The sequence below is a fragment of the Crotalus tigris genome, unplaced genomic scaffold (assembly GCF_016545835.1).
Source record: "Crotalus tigris isolate CLP2741 ecotype Arizona unplaced genomic scaffold, ASM1654583v1 scf7180000017625.6296891, whole genome shotgun sequence".
Lineage (NCBI taxonomy): Eukaryota > Metazoa > Chordata > Lepidosauria > Squamata > Viperidae > Crotalus > Crotalus tigris.
Genome location: NW_024096520.1, coordinates 5971245 through 5986461, shown reverse-complemented (window position 1 = coordinate 5986461; position 15217 = coordinate 5971245). Strand labels below are relative to the sequence as shown.

Here is a 15217-nt window from a genome sequence, read left to right as displayed (position 1 = left end):
TGTTAACTCTGAGGAGTACAAGTATATATAATAAGGCTTGTATTTGAAAATTTGCACATGCTATCTAGCTACTCTATGCATCTGATACTGATGAGCACCCTTGAGGGAGCAGATTTTATCTAGACTTTCTTGGGTTAGGTTTCAGACTAGAATTTAGTATTGTGACAGCTTTGATCACTCTTGCTGATCACCTGCAGAGCTGAGATGGTGGTCCTTACTCTTTCTAGTCTCTTGGTGGCTTTAGATACCATTGACTATAGTATTCTTTTGAGCCAGCTCCATGGGTTGGGGATTGGGGTTTTGTGTTATAGTGGTTCTCTTCTTTTCTCAAGGGCAGGATATCAAGATCACATGAAGTGTTAATACCACTTTACAATGCCTTGGTAAGGCCACACTTGGAATACTGAACCCAGTTTTGGTCAACGCGATGTAAAAAAGATGTTGAGACTCTAGAAAGAGTACAGAGAAGAGCAACAAAGACGATTAGGAAACTGGAGGGTAAAACATATAAGGAACGGTTGCTGGAATTGGGTATGTCTAGTTTAATGAAGAGAAGGACGAGGGGGGACATGATAGCAGTGTTCCAATATCTCAGGGGCTGCCACAAAGAAGATGTGTTATTTTCCAAAGCGCCTGAAGGCAGGACAAGAAGCAACGGATGGAAATTAATCAAGGAGAGAAGCAACCTAGAACTAAGGAGAAACTTCCTAACAGTTAGAACAATTAACCAATGGAACAACCTGCCTCCAGAAGCAGTGCATGCTCCAACACTGGAAGTCTTTAAGAAGAGACTGGCAGCCATTTGTCTGAAATGGTATAGAGTTTCCTGCCTGAGCAGGAGGTTGGACTAGATGACCTCCAAGGTCCCTTCCAACTTTATTATTATTATTATTATTATTATTATTATTATTATTATTATTATTATATTAATATTAATATTATCTGGTGTTGGTAGATCCCTCCATTGTGATGTTGAAAGAAAAAATCTTCATCAGAGTCCAGTCCAAGCCGGGAATAAACAAAATGGAGACTGCTTTAGAAAGAAGATTATAGTTTATTAAAGAGCAGAACCACAAGACATGTGGCTCTGAAGCAGCTGACCACGTTGTTGGAAGTGGTGGGGTTTTATACCTTCCTGGGCTTTTGTGTTTGGAGTTGTTCCCGTGGCATGAACTTTGACCCGAGGTTCAGCGTGTCCTTCTGATAATCTAATGGTGGTGGGTTAATTCTATTATATCCTAAAGATCATGTCATACTTCCCTGGGCTTGTGGCTGATGACTATATCCTGTGTTGGATTTGTGAGTGAGGGGTTGTTGGTTCTAGGAATCTTTGTCTTTCTAATCCCATCAGCTCCAATCTTTCTGGCTCCAGTCTTTCTGAAAGGATTATCAAAACTGCATTTCCACAGACCTAGTTTCTGTTGGGGCAGAAAGACTTGAGGGAGGGGGAGTTTCTGCCTAAGATTTTCTATTATTCCTTTGGGAAAATATATTCTGCTTTTTTTTTAATATCCCCAAAATATTTCTTTCTTTGGGGGAGTGGAGTGTCTTCCTACAGTGACATGCCCACGGATTCTCTTCTCTCTTCTCTACTTTTCAATACCTACATGCATTCACCAGTTTGGGGACCTATATTGCTTTAGCTCAGTGGTTCTCAACCTTTTTAATGCCGCGACCCCCAACCGGTCGTAAGTCGAGGACTACTCAACCGGTCGTAAGTCGAAGACTACTCAATTGGTGCAGCACCGTTTGCAGAATGGGACTTTTGGCGGGCTCAGCAGGGCAGAGACAGCCTGGACAATTCCTATTGGCTTTTGAAAGCCAATAGAATTAGACTCTATTCAAGAGAGTCTATTCTTTCTTTCTTTCTTTCTTTCTTTCTTTCTTTCTTTCTTCCTTTCTTTATTTATTTATGAGACTTATATACCGCTTTAAGTGCAAGCACTCTCTAAGCGGTGTACACCAGTAAGCAATGTATACATATATATTTACATTGCCCCCAACAATCTGGGTCCTCATTTTACCTACCCCGGAAGGATGGAAGGCTGAGTCAACCTTGAGCCGGTGGATTTGAACTGCTGACCTGCTGAACACAGTCAGCTAAAGTGGCCTGCAGTACTGCACTCTAACTGCTGCGCCACCTCAGCTCAAAAGCCGATAGAATAAAAGGGAGTAGCACAGCTAAAGAAAAGGGGGGAAAAATGGCAGACTGCGTTGTTTGGTGAAATGGTGGTTCGACCCCAAATGGGGTCCCGACCCACAGGTTGAGAACCACTGCTTTAGCTGATCTTTGGGTAACCATGCTAGGAATATACACTCTTGATATACAGTCCTAGAATTCTTCACTCAGCCCTCCCTTCCTCCACCAGAATGAAACAGCACAGTGATTCCTTAAGAGTCCACACTGACTTGATGGCATATAATCAATCAGTCACATGTGAGAGATAAATGGCATCTTTTTGGCTCAGTGTGACCTGCATATACTTATCCTTAGAATTACAACACAAGGAGGAAGCTAGGATACATTTTTTTAAAAAAATGTGTACATTATTTAGCTACGGGAATTTTTTTAGGTTTCAGGAAATCTTGAGATTTAAATAAATATTTGAAAATGCCACACTGTTTTTATCCCTTACATAGGAAGTCTTCCAAAATTTGGCTCATATGAATGCATGCAATGGAGTTTAATACTGCATTCCAAAATTGGATTAAATTAAAGCAAATGCTTCTTTGAATTGCATCAGTTCAGAAGCTCTTAGGGAAAGGTATGGCTTAGCAAAAGAAGTGTATGCTTTCATTTCGTAAGAACTTAGTCAGCAAAATCTCAAAAAGTCACAGATAAGAGTTTGGCTTACTGCATTCAGTTTTAAAATCTTTTCAGATTTTAAATATATTTATTTATTGGGTTTCAAGGCCACCCTATTCCAAAATGATGCTGGACAGTTTATATTATTTAACATCACAATATTAAAGATAGCCAGTGTGTAATTTCCACTGATTTGCAAGTATTTATTTTCAGCTTTTATGATTTTGTAAGGAGCTTCAGAAAATTCTCCCTATTGTCTGCGGGTACACCATCCTTGACCTTTATTTCAGTTTATAGGTTCTTCAGTTCTGGGAATGATGTTGTCACTGAACAGATGCAGTGGAAGATAAACTCCTCCGTTTATTGAAATACGATTAAAAAATCATATTCCAGGAGCTCCTAAATACCTAGTACGTAACTCATTTAAACACCTGTATTTTCACTTCCTAAAGGCTGCCAACAGAAGCAGCTTTCTCCAAAATAGAATTAATCCTTAGTTTCAGTTTATAAAGAGGAAACTAATTTAGTCAAAACAAACAGGTATTCAGATTTTCCTGCAGTCGTGCAACACCACGCGCTGGAAGGAAAATCTCGAGTAACTGGGATTATACTTTTTTACGGAGAAAAACCAGTAGGGGGAGGAAAGTGGTCAGCTGACATCTTCTCTTTCACGTGATTTTCCTTACAATATGGCTGCGCCCAGGCACAATTTACTTTGGGTGGTTTACGCTTGCTGGCTCCTGTGGCTACGGTCTGCAGAGTGCTTAGACGGCAACGAAGAAAAAGGAAAGCCCGGAGAAGAGGAGGATCAAGGGGCATGTGGTTGCAGCAACGGTCGGGCAAGCGGCGCGGAAGGAGCTGCACGGAAATACTCTGTGGAGGCGAATGTTTCCCAGCAGCCAAATAATCGCCGTGGAGACGACCGCTCGAAAAACGAGGGTATGAAGGTAAGTAAATGGGGCGTTAGGTTGGTGGTTTTAATGAGGAATGAAGGTTTAATGATGGGATGGCGGACAGCGGGTGTAACAGCGTTGCTAGAGCGTGTGACATAACTTGAAACATGATTGCTAGATGTCTCTTTCAGTTCAGTGTTTCTTATCGTATATGCGATAAGAAAAAAATAAAGAACAACCATCTCAGTCACGTGTAGCACCTGCAAGCCAGTTTATAGCTCAAGCCTCATGCCCAAAGGTTCCTGTCTTCCAGCCTTCTGTAACCTGGCATTATCCAACTCTGTTGGATTTCACCCAAGTCTAGGGCTACGCTGAGGTCCTAAGCTATGTGAAGTTTTATGCTAACTTGTATTAAAAAGGCATTATAACAAAAGGATAATTAAAAATAAAGGCATGCCTGAGTATCAACTTGGCAAGCATCCAGCTCAGACCAATACTCTTAGCCAAATCAGTTACCTTGAAAAATCCCATTTGCATTAGGAATACTTGCAGCTGAAAATATGCTGTGTCTTTTTTCAGCTTTTAGAGATGATAATGTAGAAAAACATGAGCTGTTACGCAGTTAAGCCCTAATACATATTTAAAAAGCACTTAAATTGGCATTATTTCTACTTCGTATCGTAGCCAAGGTGACACTGAGTGGGGTGAGATTATATACATTCAGGTGGAATAATTTTGAGGAAAGAAAGGGAAAATGTTTTTTTCTATTGAGTCATATGGATTAGAGAATTGAAAATGTTTAAGTGAGAAAGGTACTACAATATAATGGTGACAGAGGAGGACAAGAGAGAGTTGGAAAACTGGGTTACCTGAGCAAAAGAAGTATGAGGGATCCTGAAACTACCCATTACAAGAGAAGCCAATAATCTGGCCATTGCATATGTGGTTTGGAAGATATGTAAGTTGCTGTTTGTGAGGTTTGGGTGGAAGCAACTGTGCAGAAAGCCATTGATCTGTTAAGACCCTGGATAGGTATTGTGCCACTGAGGAACATCATTTGCAGTATGGCAGCACTGGGATCCATGAAAAGGAAAACTTTCATATCCACAATGTTTGAAGAATGGTGGACAATGTGATAGTTGCTGTTACAGTTTATCATGCAGATGAACAGTCGAAGTGCCAAAAGCAAGAGCTGAGGAGTAGTTGAAAGTATGTTATAGAAAGTTGGTGAAAGTGGAAGAGACATAAAAGTGAATACCATAAGCTGGTTCTGAAAGATATTACGATAGATTGGATTGGAGGAAGAACAAATGCGAAAATTTATGATGAGAACAATTTGTGACAGAGTGGTAACGAAGTACTCTTCTTGGATTGAGAGTTAAAGGGAAGTCTGCAACTGTTGGACTTAAGTGAGAACAAGTTGGTAGAAGTTGGAATAGGATGGCTGCAGTGGGACCCAGCCAAGAGCAGCCATGTGGGATGTTTTTTTTTTTTTTTAACATGTTGCAGCATGTAACATTCTATGTATGGGGTAAAGTAATATCAGTGTTACCATGAACAGCCCCTTCCTTTTTCTATATGAGTTGTGATGTTTCATCACCATCAATTACTACTCCCCAAAAGAAACCAATGGGAGTTGAATTCCAAAACATCTGTAAGGTATTATGTTGGAGAATGCTGACTTAGACTGGTCTGGTCACTGAATATTCTAGCATCTAATTCCAAAACATTAATCAGAAAATACTGTAAATTTTTTTTAACTTTCATGTATGTGTGCTTTTATCACATGAAACATCTGGAGATTTTTAAATATAATTTTATAAATCAAGATATGCACTATTTATAAATTGATGCTTCTCCTCAGCCAATGTGGAAATGGAAGCATTGCAAAGTATATACTTTCTTTTAAATTTTGGAGTTACTGTGTGTGTGTATCCAGCAAATTGTAGATTAATCAACTAATCATAGTTAAGGAAGACATGGCATAGTGTATAAACCCAGCATAAGAACTAATAGATCAGGAAAGGGCTATGGTGGAGGCCTGATCAGAGGATCATGGATCACTTGAGGGCTTCCATTCACTTCCTGGCAATTTGTGCTGTGCTGTGAAGGGAGGTCAGAGTATTTTGGCCCTCCCTGTTGCAGCAGGCAGAGATCAAAGTCTTCACCCCCACTGCTATAGCTCAGAATTTCTTGGAAGACATAGTGCTCTGGTTGATCCTTCAAGGAAGAACTTTAATCCCTTCAGCACCAAGTGGAGAATACTATTTTCTCTGCCTGGTTGAGGATTAGTAGGCTCAGAGATATGAAATTATCCTTGCTTGTTACATAAGTTAGGGAAGAGTGTTTTCCCCTTAACCCTATGGATTATTTTTGATCAGGAGATGGATTATATATTTAGTTCACATCTGGAACATGTTTATTCATTCTGTTTTCAACTATGTAACTGTGATATTTAACAGTTTTCCAAGAGAGAATGAAGTGTAATTCTTCCCCTTTGCACTATTTAGTCAAGATGTGAATGTAATCTATTTGGACATATATCATAAACATATCATCAAATCAAGCTCAGCTTTTATTGACTGCATCCTTGCAATTTTTCTGGAACCATGATGGAGGTTATTTGCCATTCTTTTTTCCCTGGATTTTGTTTTAATGATCTAGGCTTGGCCTAGGTCAACTACTCTTGGGTTTCTCAAATAATCGCCATCCAAGTACTAAAGTTGGCTTTCTGGCAGTTGAAGTCCACAACTCATAAAAGGGCCAAGTTTGAAGACCCCTGAACTAGAGTATTCCACTAACTTTAGCCGCTCTACAGAAAGGACAGTGTTGTGGTTCCGGTTAATGAAACATTCCAAAGAACTTCCAGGCATTTATTTTCCTAAAAGTCTTTTATTGTTACAAAATATCAGCACAGGCACAAGTGAGGGATGCTAGGATCTAAGTTCTCTTCCTCTGAGCAGTTAAATTATCAGCATGTTCCCTCCCTAAATTAGCCTCATATCTCACACTATCCAATTAGTGTGAAGGTCAAATGTTTTCTTCCTCTTTCTTTCCCGGGCTTTACCCCCAACGCTCCTTCTGCTCTTTATTAACCCCATATTTACCAGACAATTCTGCATATTGTCAAAAGCAAGAATATACAATATTTGCAGCATTGACAGACAGGAGGAGAAATATGGAATTGCAACATTGAGGCACAGGCTATAGAAGTAAATCCATTTGTTTTTGTAGTATCAGTTGTAAATCATGTTTTCTCTGTGTAGAGACTTTCGTGTTTATCTCCAACTCTGCAAAGTTATGCAGATTTGGCCTAGTTCCATGGAGCTGTGTGTCTTGTACCGCTCTTAATGTGTAAGCTATGTTTCTTATACTAATAAACTGGGAAAACACCCAAAAGAATATTAAAACCAGGGGTTCACAAACATGGGTTCTGGGACTGATTGAAACAGATAAGATCAGAAAACTTCTATTTTTTAAAAAAGAAAAAATTGAAAACATCAATCCAAATATAAGCCAAGTTTAATCAAACTAGGTAAATACATTGCCAGTTCCAAGCTTCAGCCTTTGCTGACATTCATGTGTTGAATCTCCCCTGCTTCTCCAGCATGTAGAGGAATGTAGACTCCACGCATGGGTTGATTTAGTCTTCTAGCCCAATCAGACCAAACAATCAAAGTTGCCACGCCTCTGCAGGGTCTGACCATGCCCCAGTTTTCGTTTGGTCTCAGCCCTGAAGACACATGAGAATTTGGCTCCTAATTTAGATTCAGAAAGGTAGTTATTTCCATTCCTGGTTTCTCTATCCTTTTTTTCCTTCTTGGGGGGGGGGGATTGGTTCAGCTCTGAGCTCAGTGCTGCACCATTTCTTCTCTCTTAATCAATTCCCTTCTCCGTGAGTTTTCAGAGGCAGACAGCTGATCGTAGATTGCTGCCTCCTCATTACAATCCACCTCCCCCACCCCCTCCCAAGATCTTCGCTGTGAATGCGAAGCTAAACTACTAATTTTCAGCTGAAAACTGAAATCACCTTCTTAGGTTTGTTACCAATTCAAAACAACCTGCGGGCGCCATTTTGAGCCTCTAGAAGGCTCGATCCTCACACTACTCAACTACTTCCTTGTTACTGTTGATTGTCAGCTGTAAATTACCAAAAAAAAAAAAAAAACAGCAGGTGAACTGTTTGACTAAAAGAGCTGATTACCAGATTACTTGCAGGAGAGGATTTTTTCTCTCAGCTTGTTTCATCTCTCATCAGATTGTCCCGGCCGCCATTTTGGGCTCCGCCCAATCACACACATTAAATTGACTGCTTTGTCCTAATTACAGCCTTTTCAGTTACGAAGTAACTTACTTATTTGGTGATTCTCCCTAAGTGGGGGGGGGGGAAATAGGAGTTCTAATTACATTCCTTTAGATCTTCATTTAGCTGCTTAATAGGCACCATCTCATGTTGCCTAGTGGACATAGGGAAAATACCTTGAGTCTCTCACTCCATTTTATCTGGTAATATTCCAGACTGTGACTTACCAGTACCTTTTAAATATCCAGGGCCAACAGATTGGATGGCTGCTTGCCTTGCCTGTTTTCCGCTGTCTGCATAGTGGTCGGCACTTACTGTCCTAGCCGTCACTAAGTGAGACACGAGGGTCAAAAAAAAATCATTTAAAATAAAACAGAATTAAATTAAACAAGATATATACCTATATTCATATATAGACTTATCTTTAATTGATACCTTTTCGGCCAAATTGTCTCTATTACAGTGGGCATAAAAAATTGAATGGGGAGGACAGCCCCTGAGCGTAGCGCGGCTTATATCGCATAGTGACTCCGTGCTTAATGGTGGGCCGGACCTCACAGACCCTCGTGCAGGCCTGTACCACCCAGGTGGGCCGTGGCCTTCCTTTCTCCTGCAGACCAAGGGCCGATCCAGGGATCTCCTGGTGAAAACCTGCCCTTTCTTCTCCTGCAGAACAGGACTGATCCAGGGATCTCCTGGTGACAACCTGTCTTTTCTTCTATTGCAGTACAGGCCAGATCCAGGGATCTCCTGGTGAACACCTGTTGTTTATTTCCTATTGTTTATCTCAATATGGCGGATAACACCGTTTCACAGGCTTCCACCTCCAGTGGAAATATAAAACGCAAGCCATCCAGTCTGGATACACCTGCAAAAGCCCAGGCCAAGGTCAAACGGACCTCTAAGGCCGATGACAAGCAAGCAGATAGCAGACATGGGGTGCTGGAGCGACAATTCTCCAAAGCCCAGCGGCAGACAGGAGAGACGCAGCTTATCCCCTCACCTCCTCTTGCATCCACATCAGGGGAGCATCGACCTTCCCCTCTTACACAGGCTTGGTCTCCCGAGCAGACCCTGGACCAGGGTTCCTTGCTGGGATATGAACGGGACCATCTGTCCCTCTTTGACCGAGAATTGAGATTACAGGTCCAAGATTCAATTCCAGCTGCTGAGCCAGGACCTTCCTCAGTGTCTTGTGGATCTCAGGGGGAGGTTACTACAGTCGTCCCTCCCCCAATCCCTTCAGCATCTTTCACGCCGATGGCGGCGGGTCTTCGGGGCCCCGAACATCCTTCATTTACTGTCCAGCTCCAAGCCATGATCTCACAGGCGGTGGTTCAGGCAATGGCGGCTTCAGGGAGGGCCATTATGGTCCAAGGACCGTCAACCCCCCCTACGCCCACGGAAACTAGGCATCCCAGGGAGTATGTGATTTCAGATCACGGTTCTCCACCTCAATCTGAAGGGAGCGAGATATCAGATTTTTCTGCTCAGATTCCGGAAGAAGGCATGTGGTCAGACGAGGAAGACATTCAGGCGGAGGCCACTCCTATGGTAGGGGTGTTTAATCCAAATTCCTTCTATCCTCTTTTACAAAAGGCCTATGTCACCGGAAAAATTGAACCCGTGAAACCACAGATGACCGATCAGGACTCTGGACAGAGTTCTGACCCACTGTTTCTGGAACCGGTCAAGAAGAACCTACAGATACCTTGCCCCCCTATATTTCTCAAATCCATTCAGGATCAGTGGGGATCTCCTGGAAGTTTCTATGCTCTTGGGGGATTAGATTGTAAGCTCTTAGATACGGTCCCTTCCCTCAACGATGTCCTCGAAGTTCCGAGTGTAGACGAGGCTCTCGCCCCCATACTGTCAGACACCAAAATCCCAGGAGATATGTCGGAGGCCCTTAAGGCTGAGGACAAGAAGTCTGAGATTTCCCTCAAAGGACCCATCAGGCATCGGCTTGGGCTATAAGAGCCTCAACATCTAACTCCTTTTTCGCTAGAATTGCATTAATCTGGCTCAGGGAATTACAGGCCAGATTATCCCCAGACAAGGTAAGGGTTCACCAGGATGTCACTAAACTAAGGGCCGCACTGGAATACATGGCGGATGTGTCTCTGCAGTCGGCCAAATATTCGGCTCGGGCCATAGCTTCCAATGTGGCCGCACGCCGGTTGTTCTGGCTAAAAAATTGGAAGGCTGATACCAGGCACAAATGGAGAGTAGCTGCGGCACCATATCATAAGGGTCGCCTTTTGGGAGAGGCTCTCACTCCTTACCTGACTGAAAACAAAGAAAAGTTGAAAGTACTAGCTCATGTTGTCAAAAAAACGGGCAGACGTTTTTCTCCATACGTCCGTCGTTCAAGTCTGGCTCAGACCGAACTACATGGAGTGGGTATCGGCCCTTTCAAGCAGGGCCAGACCGCTCATCGGACCGGTCCGGCTACAGAGACAAGCCAAAGCCACAATTCCAGGCTAAGAGGCCCCTGTGCGGCAGAGGAGCTCGTCCTTTCCGAAAGTCAAACTGACTTGAGGCGGATTCCTCCCATTGGCGGAAGACTGGCACTATATTTCCACAAATGGGAAAGTACCACCACGGACAATTGGGTTCTAACCACTATCAGAGACGGACTGTCTCTGGAGTTCCTCACACTCCCACCTCGGTGCTTCATCTCCTGCCCCCTATCCAGAAATCCCGTGAAACAAGGTCTCATGCAGGAGGCCATTTGTCATCTGTTAAGCATAGGGGCAATAGAGCGGGTACCCCCAGATCAATGGGGACTGGGTTTCTATTCCATCCTGTTCATGGTACCAAAACCCTCAGGAGGATGGAGGGCGATCCTAGACCTCAAGGCTCTAAATCGGTACCTAATTTACCAAAAATTCAAGATGCAAACTCTTCATTCTATTCTGGGCAGTATTCGGCCAGGGGATTTTCTTACATCCATAGATCTGACAGAAGCTTACCTGCACGTTCCCATACATCCAAATCACAGGCGTTTCCTCAGATTCAGGTATTCCAACCATCACTATCAGTACAGGGCCCTGCCATTCGGCCTATCATCAGCTCCAAGGGTTTTCACCAAAATCCTGGCGGTTCTCGCCGCACAGCTCAGGTTGGTACCAGTCCGCGTTCAGTGCTACTTGGACGATATCCTAATCCAGTCGTCCTCGGCACTGAACGCCCGTTCAGATGTGGCACTGACGATCAAGACACTCCAGGATCATGGATTTATGATCAACTTCCCAAAGAGCCATCTGATCCCAACAAACCGTTTGCTCCACCTAGGCGCAATAATAGACACCAGCCAGTGCCGAGTTTTCCTGTCTCAGGAGTGTCAGCTCAGCATACGTACGATGGTTACCAGGGTGCGCAAGGAGAAACGTGTAACCCTGCTCCTGCTGTCACAGCTGTTAGGGAAACTGATCTCATGTATTGCCATAGTGCCTTGGGCCAGGCTTCATACGAGACAACTACAGTGGTTTCTACTCCCTTACCAGAAACGGGGTATAGCATGTTCTCCACAGAGGGTGCGAGTCCCACCATAGACACTCACGTCCCTCATCTGGTGGTTGTCCCCAGCACTGTCCAAAGGATCCCTGTTCAGAGAACCGACTCGGGTAACCTTGACCACAGATGCCAGTCTGTTTGGATGGGGAGCACATCTGCAATCTCAATTCGCCCAGGGACGGTGGTCTCAATGGGATCTCAAGAAAAATATCAGTTGGTTAGAGCTCAGAGCCATACACCTAGCACTTCGCCATTTCCACAAGAAGTTGGCGGGCCGCCACGTGCTGGTTCTAACAGACAACGTGGCGGCAAAGGCCCATGTCAACAGGCAGGGCGGCACTCGATCACGGATTCTAATGTCCAAGGCCCAGTGTCTGGGGTCATGGGCGGAACAGAATCTTTGTCCCTAAAGGCAGAACACATTTCAGGGGTGGAAAATGACCAGGCAGATTTTCTGAGTCGATCTACGATAGATCATTCAGAGTGGCGTCTACATCCCCATCTCTTTCAGGAGATAACTCACCGTTTCGGTCGGCCCAAAGTCGACCTGTTTGCATCCCCGAAGAACACCCAGCTTCCCTGGTTTCTATCTCGGTACCCATCCCAGGGTTCAGAAGGAGCAGATGCCCTCCGCAGCCCTTGGCCGGCGGGCCTTCTATATGCATTTCCACCCCTTCCCTTGATCCCGGCTGTCATCAGGAAGCTGTTACAGAAACAGGCGGAGCTAATCCTTGTGGCCCCGTATTGGCTGAGGCGTCCATGGTTCGCGGATCTCATGAACCTCGCCGTAGCCCCCCCTTGGCAAATCCCTCCAGAGAGGATAATTCTAACACGGGGCCATATGCCATCCGAACCCACAGTGGCTACAACTAGCCGTCTGGCATCTGAGCGCCAGTTCCTGATGTGCGGATCTTACTCTTCAAGGGTGATAGCTATGATCCAAGCTTCCAGACGGCCGGCGACGAACCGAATCTATGATGCCACTTGGAAGAACTTCTGTGACTGGTGTACCTGTAAGGGTTTGTCTATCTCTTCTGTCACTATTCCAGTGATTCTTGAATACCTCATGGATGGAGTGGATAAAGGCTTAGTGCCCAACACCTTGCGTAGACAGGTGGCCGCTCTTTCCACGGTGTTCACCTGTGCCAACACCACTCCATTGTCCCATCATCCCAGGGTCCGATCCTTTATGAAAGGAGTCTCCAACACCAGACCTCCGGTAGTACACAGGTATCCATCTTGGGAACTACCTCGTGTTCTGCAGGCACTCACTAGGTCTCCCTTTGAACCTATAAGGTCTTGTCCTCTTCACATTTTGTCCCACAAGGTGGCTTTCCTAGTAGCCATCACGTCGGCGAGATGCGTGTCAGAGCTGGCTGCTCTTTCAGTTAGGGAAGACCTGTGTATCTTCTATCAGGACAGAGTGGTGCTGAGGTTAGATCCCTCATTCATTCCCAAGGTGAATACCCTGTTTAACTGGGCTCAGGACATTGTACTACCAAACTTTTGTCCCAATCCTTCTCACACACTAGAAAAGCAGTGTGACGTACCTAGATGTACGTAGGGCATTGCGTCATTACATTAAGAGGACAGCTTCCTTTCGCAAATCGGAGGCATTGTTTGTCTCTTTCCACTCAACTTCCAAGGGACAGAAGGTTTCCTCCTCTACTATAGCCAGGTGGATCAAGGCCTGTATCGCTCAATTATTACCAGGCTTCCTCTTTACCTGTCCCAAGCCGCCTGACAGCGCACTCTACTCGTAGCACTTCCACATCGGCGGCGTGGCAGACTCAGGCGTCCATAGAGGAGATCTGTAAGGCGGCTACGTGGTCATCCCCTTCACCATTCATTCACCACTACAAACTCGACAAGTTTGCTTCCGCGGAGGCTGCGTTTGGCCGTCGGGTTTTACAACAAGTGGTCCATTTCAGCACCGACACTTAACCAACCTGCTTCCCACCCGTGGGATCATAGGGGCTTTGGTATGTCCCATGCGTGGAGTCTACATTCCTCTACATGCTGGAGAAGAGGCGTTGTCTTACCTGAACGCCTTTTCTCAGCATGTAGACTCCACCCCCTCCCTGATTATTACTAGCAGCTAGGTTAGTGTCAGCAGTTCGGAGCCATCTTGTCACACAATCATTCGCTTCGCCCTTTCGAAAACTGGGGCATGGTCAGACCCTGCAGAGGCGTGGCAACTTTGATTGTTTGGTCTGATTGGGCTAGAAGGCTAAATCAACCCATGCGTGGAGTCTACATTCCTCATGCTGAGAAAAGGCGTTCAGGTAAGACAACGCCCCTTCTCTAGGCAAACATAACATAGTGTACTTAGCATATTTTTCCCTCTGGTATATAATGTGACCTAATTTGTGGTGCTTCAGTCAGACCCACTCCTGTCCTTTACTTACAAGTTACATTACTTTTTACCATTCTAGGTTAAAGGGCTTAAAAACATTGTAGGCATCATCCAATCTTGCACTGAAAAATTAACAAGCAACTGGATGGTCCACTTGCATATGAACACTTTATGTTCTCCTGTGTACCTTCAGTTCTAACCAAACACTAAGATCATTTTGATATATGATAAATGCTGTTCCTCTTTGACACTCTTATTGTTCAGGCATACCCTTGAATTTGGTGACTGTTCTTCTGGCCTCATCTAGCATCCTTTAAATTTGAATTAGTTGAAACCTTTCACCCATATGAAAATTGCCTACCAACTTACTCTGGATAGAAACCAGCAGACCACAAATTCATTTTCAACAGACATTGTAGCACCTGTAATTGCCAATCAGAACTACGTTCTCAGCTGAGCCTAGAATCCTCTCTGACTTCATTGTGTCTTCCTGTAGGACACCTGTATGTAAGATCCTCCTTCTCTAATGAGAAGCTAAACCAAATCCTGTTTCTGTTTTTTTGTGAGATATTTGTGATGTTATCCTTTTCATAGCTTGTGTTGTAATAGCTTGATTGGTCAGATACTTTTGGCTGCAAAGTTATAGGTTTCTTTTTGGTATTCTAAGTTGCTGCAGTATATGCTTGCCTGAATATTGTTCTCGCACAACTCCTCTTGTGGGAGGTTGGGTTGTTATTTTAATAATGGAGCACTTGGTTAATGTGAGTTGTTTTTTTGATACTTACATGTTTAATTTGCCATCATTTCCTCTGCTGATGGGGATATCCAGAAAAGATAGTGTTATTGTTTTCTTCTTCACTTGTGAATTATATTTCTTTGAAGATACTGATTGTTTCATCATAGTGATCTTTGATTTGGAGGACAAGGTCTTGCATTTGACATTTGGATACCATTAAGCTATTCACATGTAACGCATGAACTATACTATTTACTACTATATACTAATCTTTCATAGCTCTCTTTAGGCTAGAGAATTAGGAAAATAATTTTAATAGCCAGTTTGGTCCAATGATTAAGGTGCTAGTCTAAAAACCAGGAGATTGTGAGTTCTAGGCCTGCCTTAACCATGAAAGCTGGCTTGGTGACTTTAGACCAATTATTCTCTCTCACACAAACCCAGATAAAGAGAGAGAGAGAGAGAGAGAGAGAGAGAGAGAGAGAGAGAGAGAGAGAGAGAGAGAGAGAGAGAGAACTGCACAGTCATCAGCAAAGAGGGTTTCTTGAAAGACTGTATGGAGGCATTTTGTCTGTGCATTCAAACAGCAAAGGTCAAAGACGGA

The 15217-nt window shown here is 43.9% G+C and overlaps 1 protein-coding gene across 2 annotated transcripts in view; it reads left to right on the top strand.

The window, feature by feature from the left end:
* The first annotated feature begins 3484 nt into the window (after positions 1-3484).
* The window catches only part of SUMF1 (sulfatase modifying factor 1), a 71068-nt gene continuing 59335 nt past the window's right edge, over positions 3485-15217 (top strand). For both annotated transcript variants that reach the window (XM_039334132.1, XM_039334133.1), the window contains exon 1: positions 3485-3753. In XM_039334132.1, the coding sequence (XP_039190066.1) occupies positions 3496-3753 (258 nt within the window). In that variant the 5' untranslated portion in view covers positions 3485-3495. The remainder of the gene's footprint in view (positions 3754-15217) is intronic.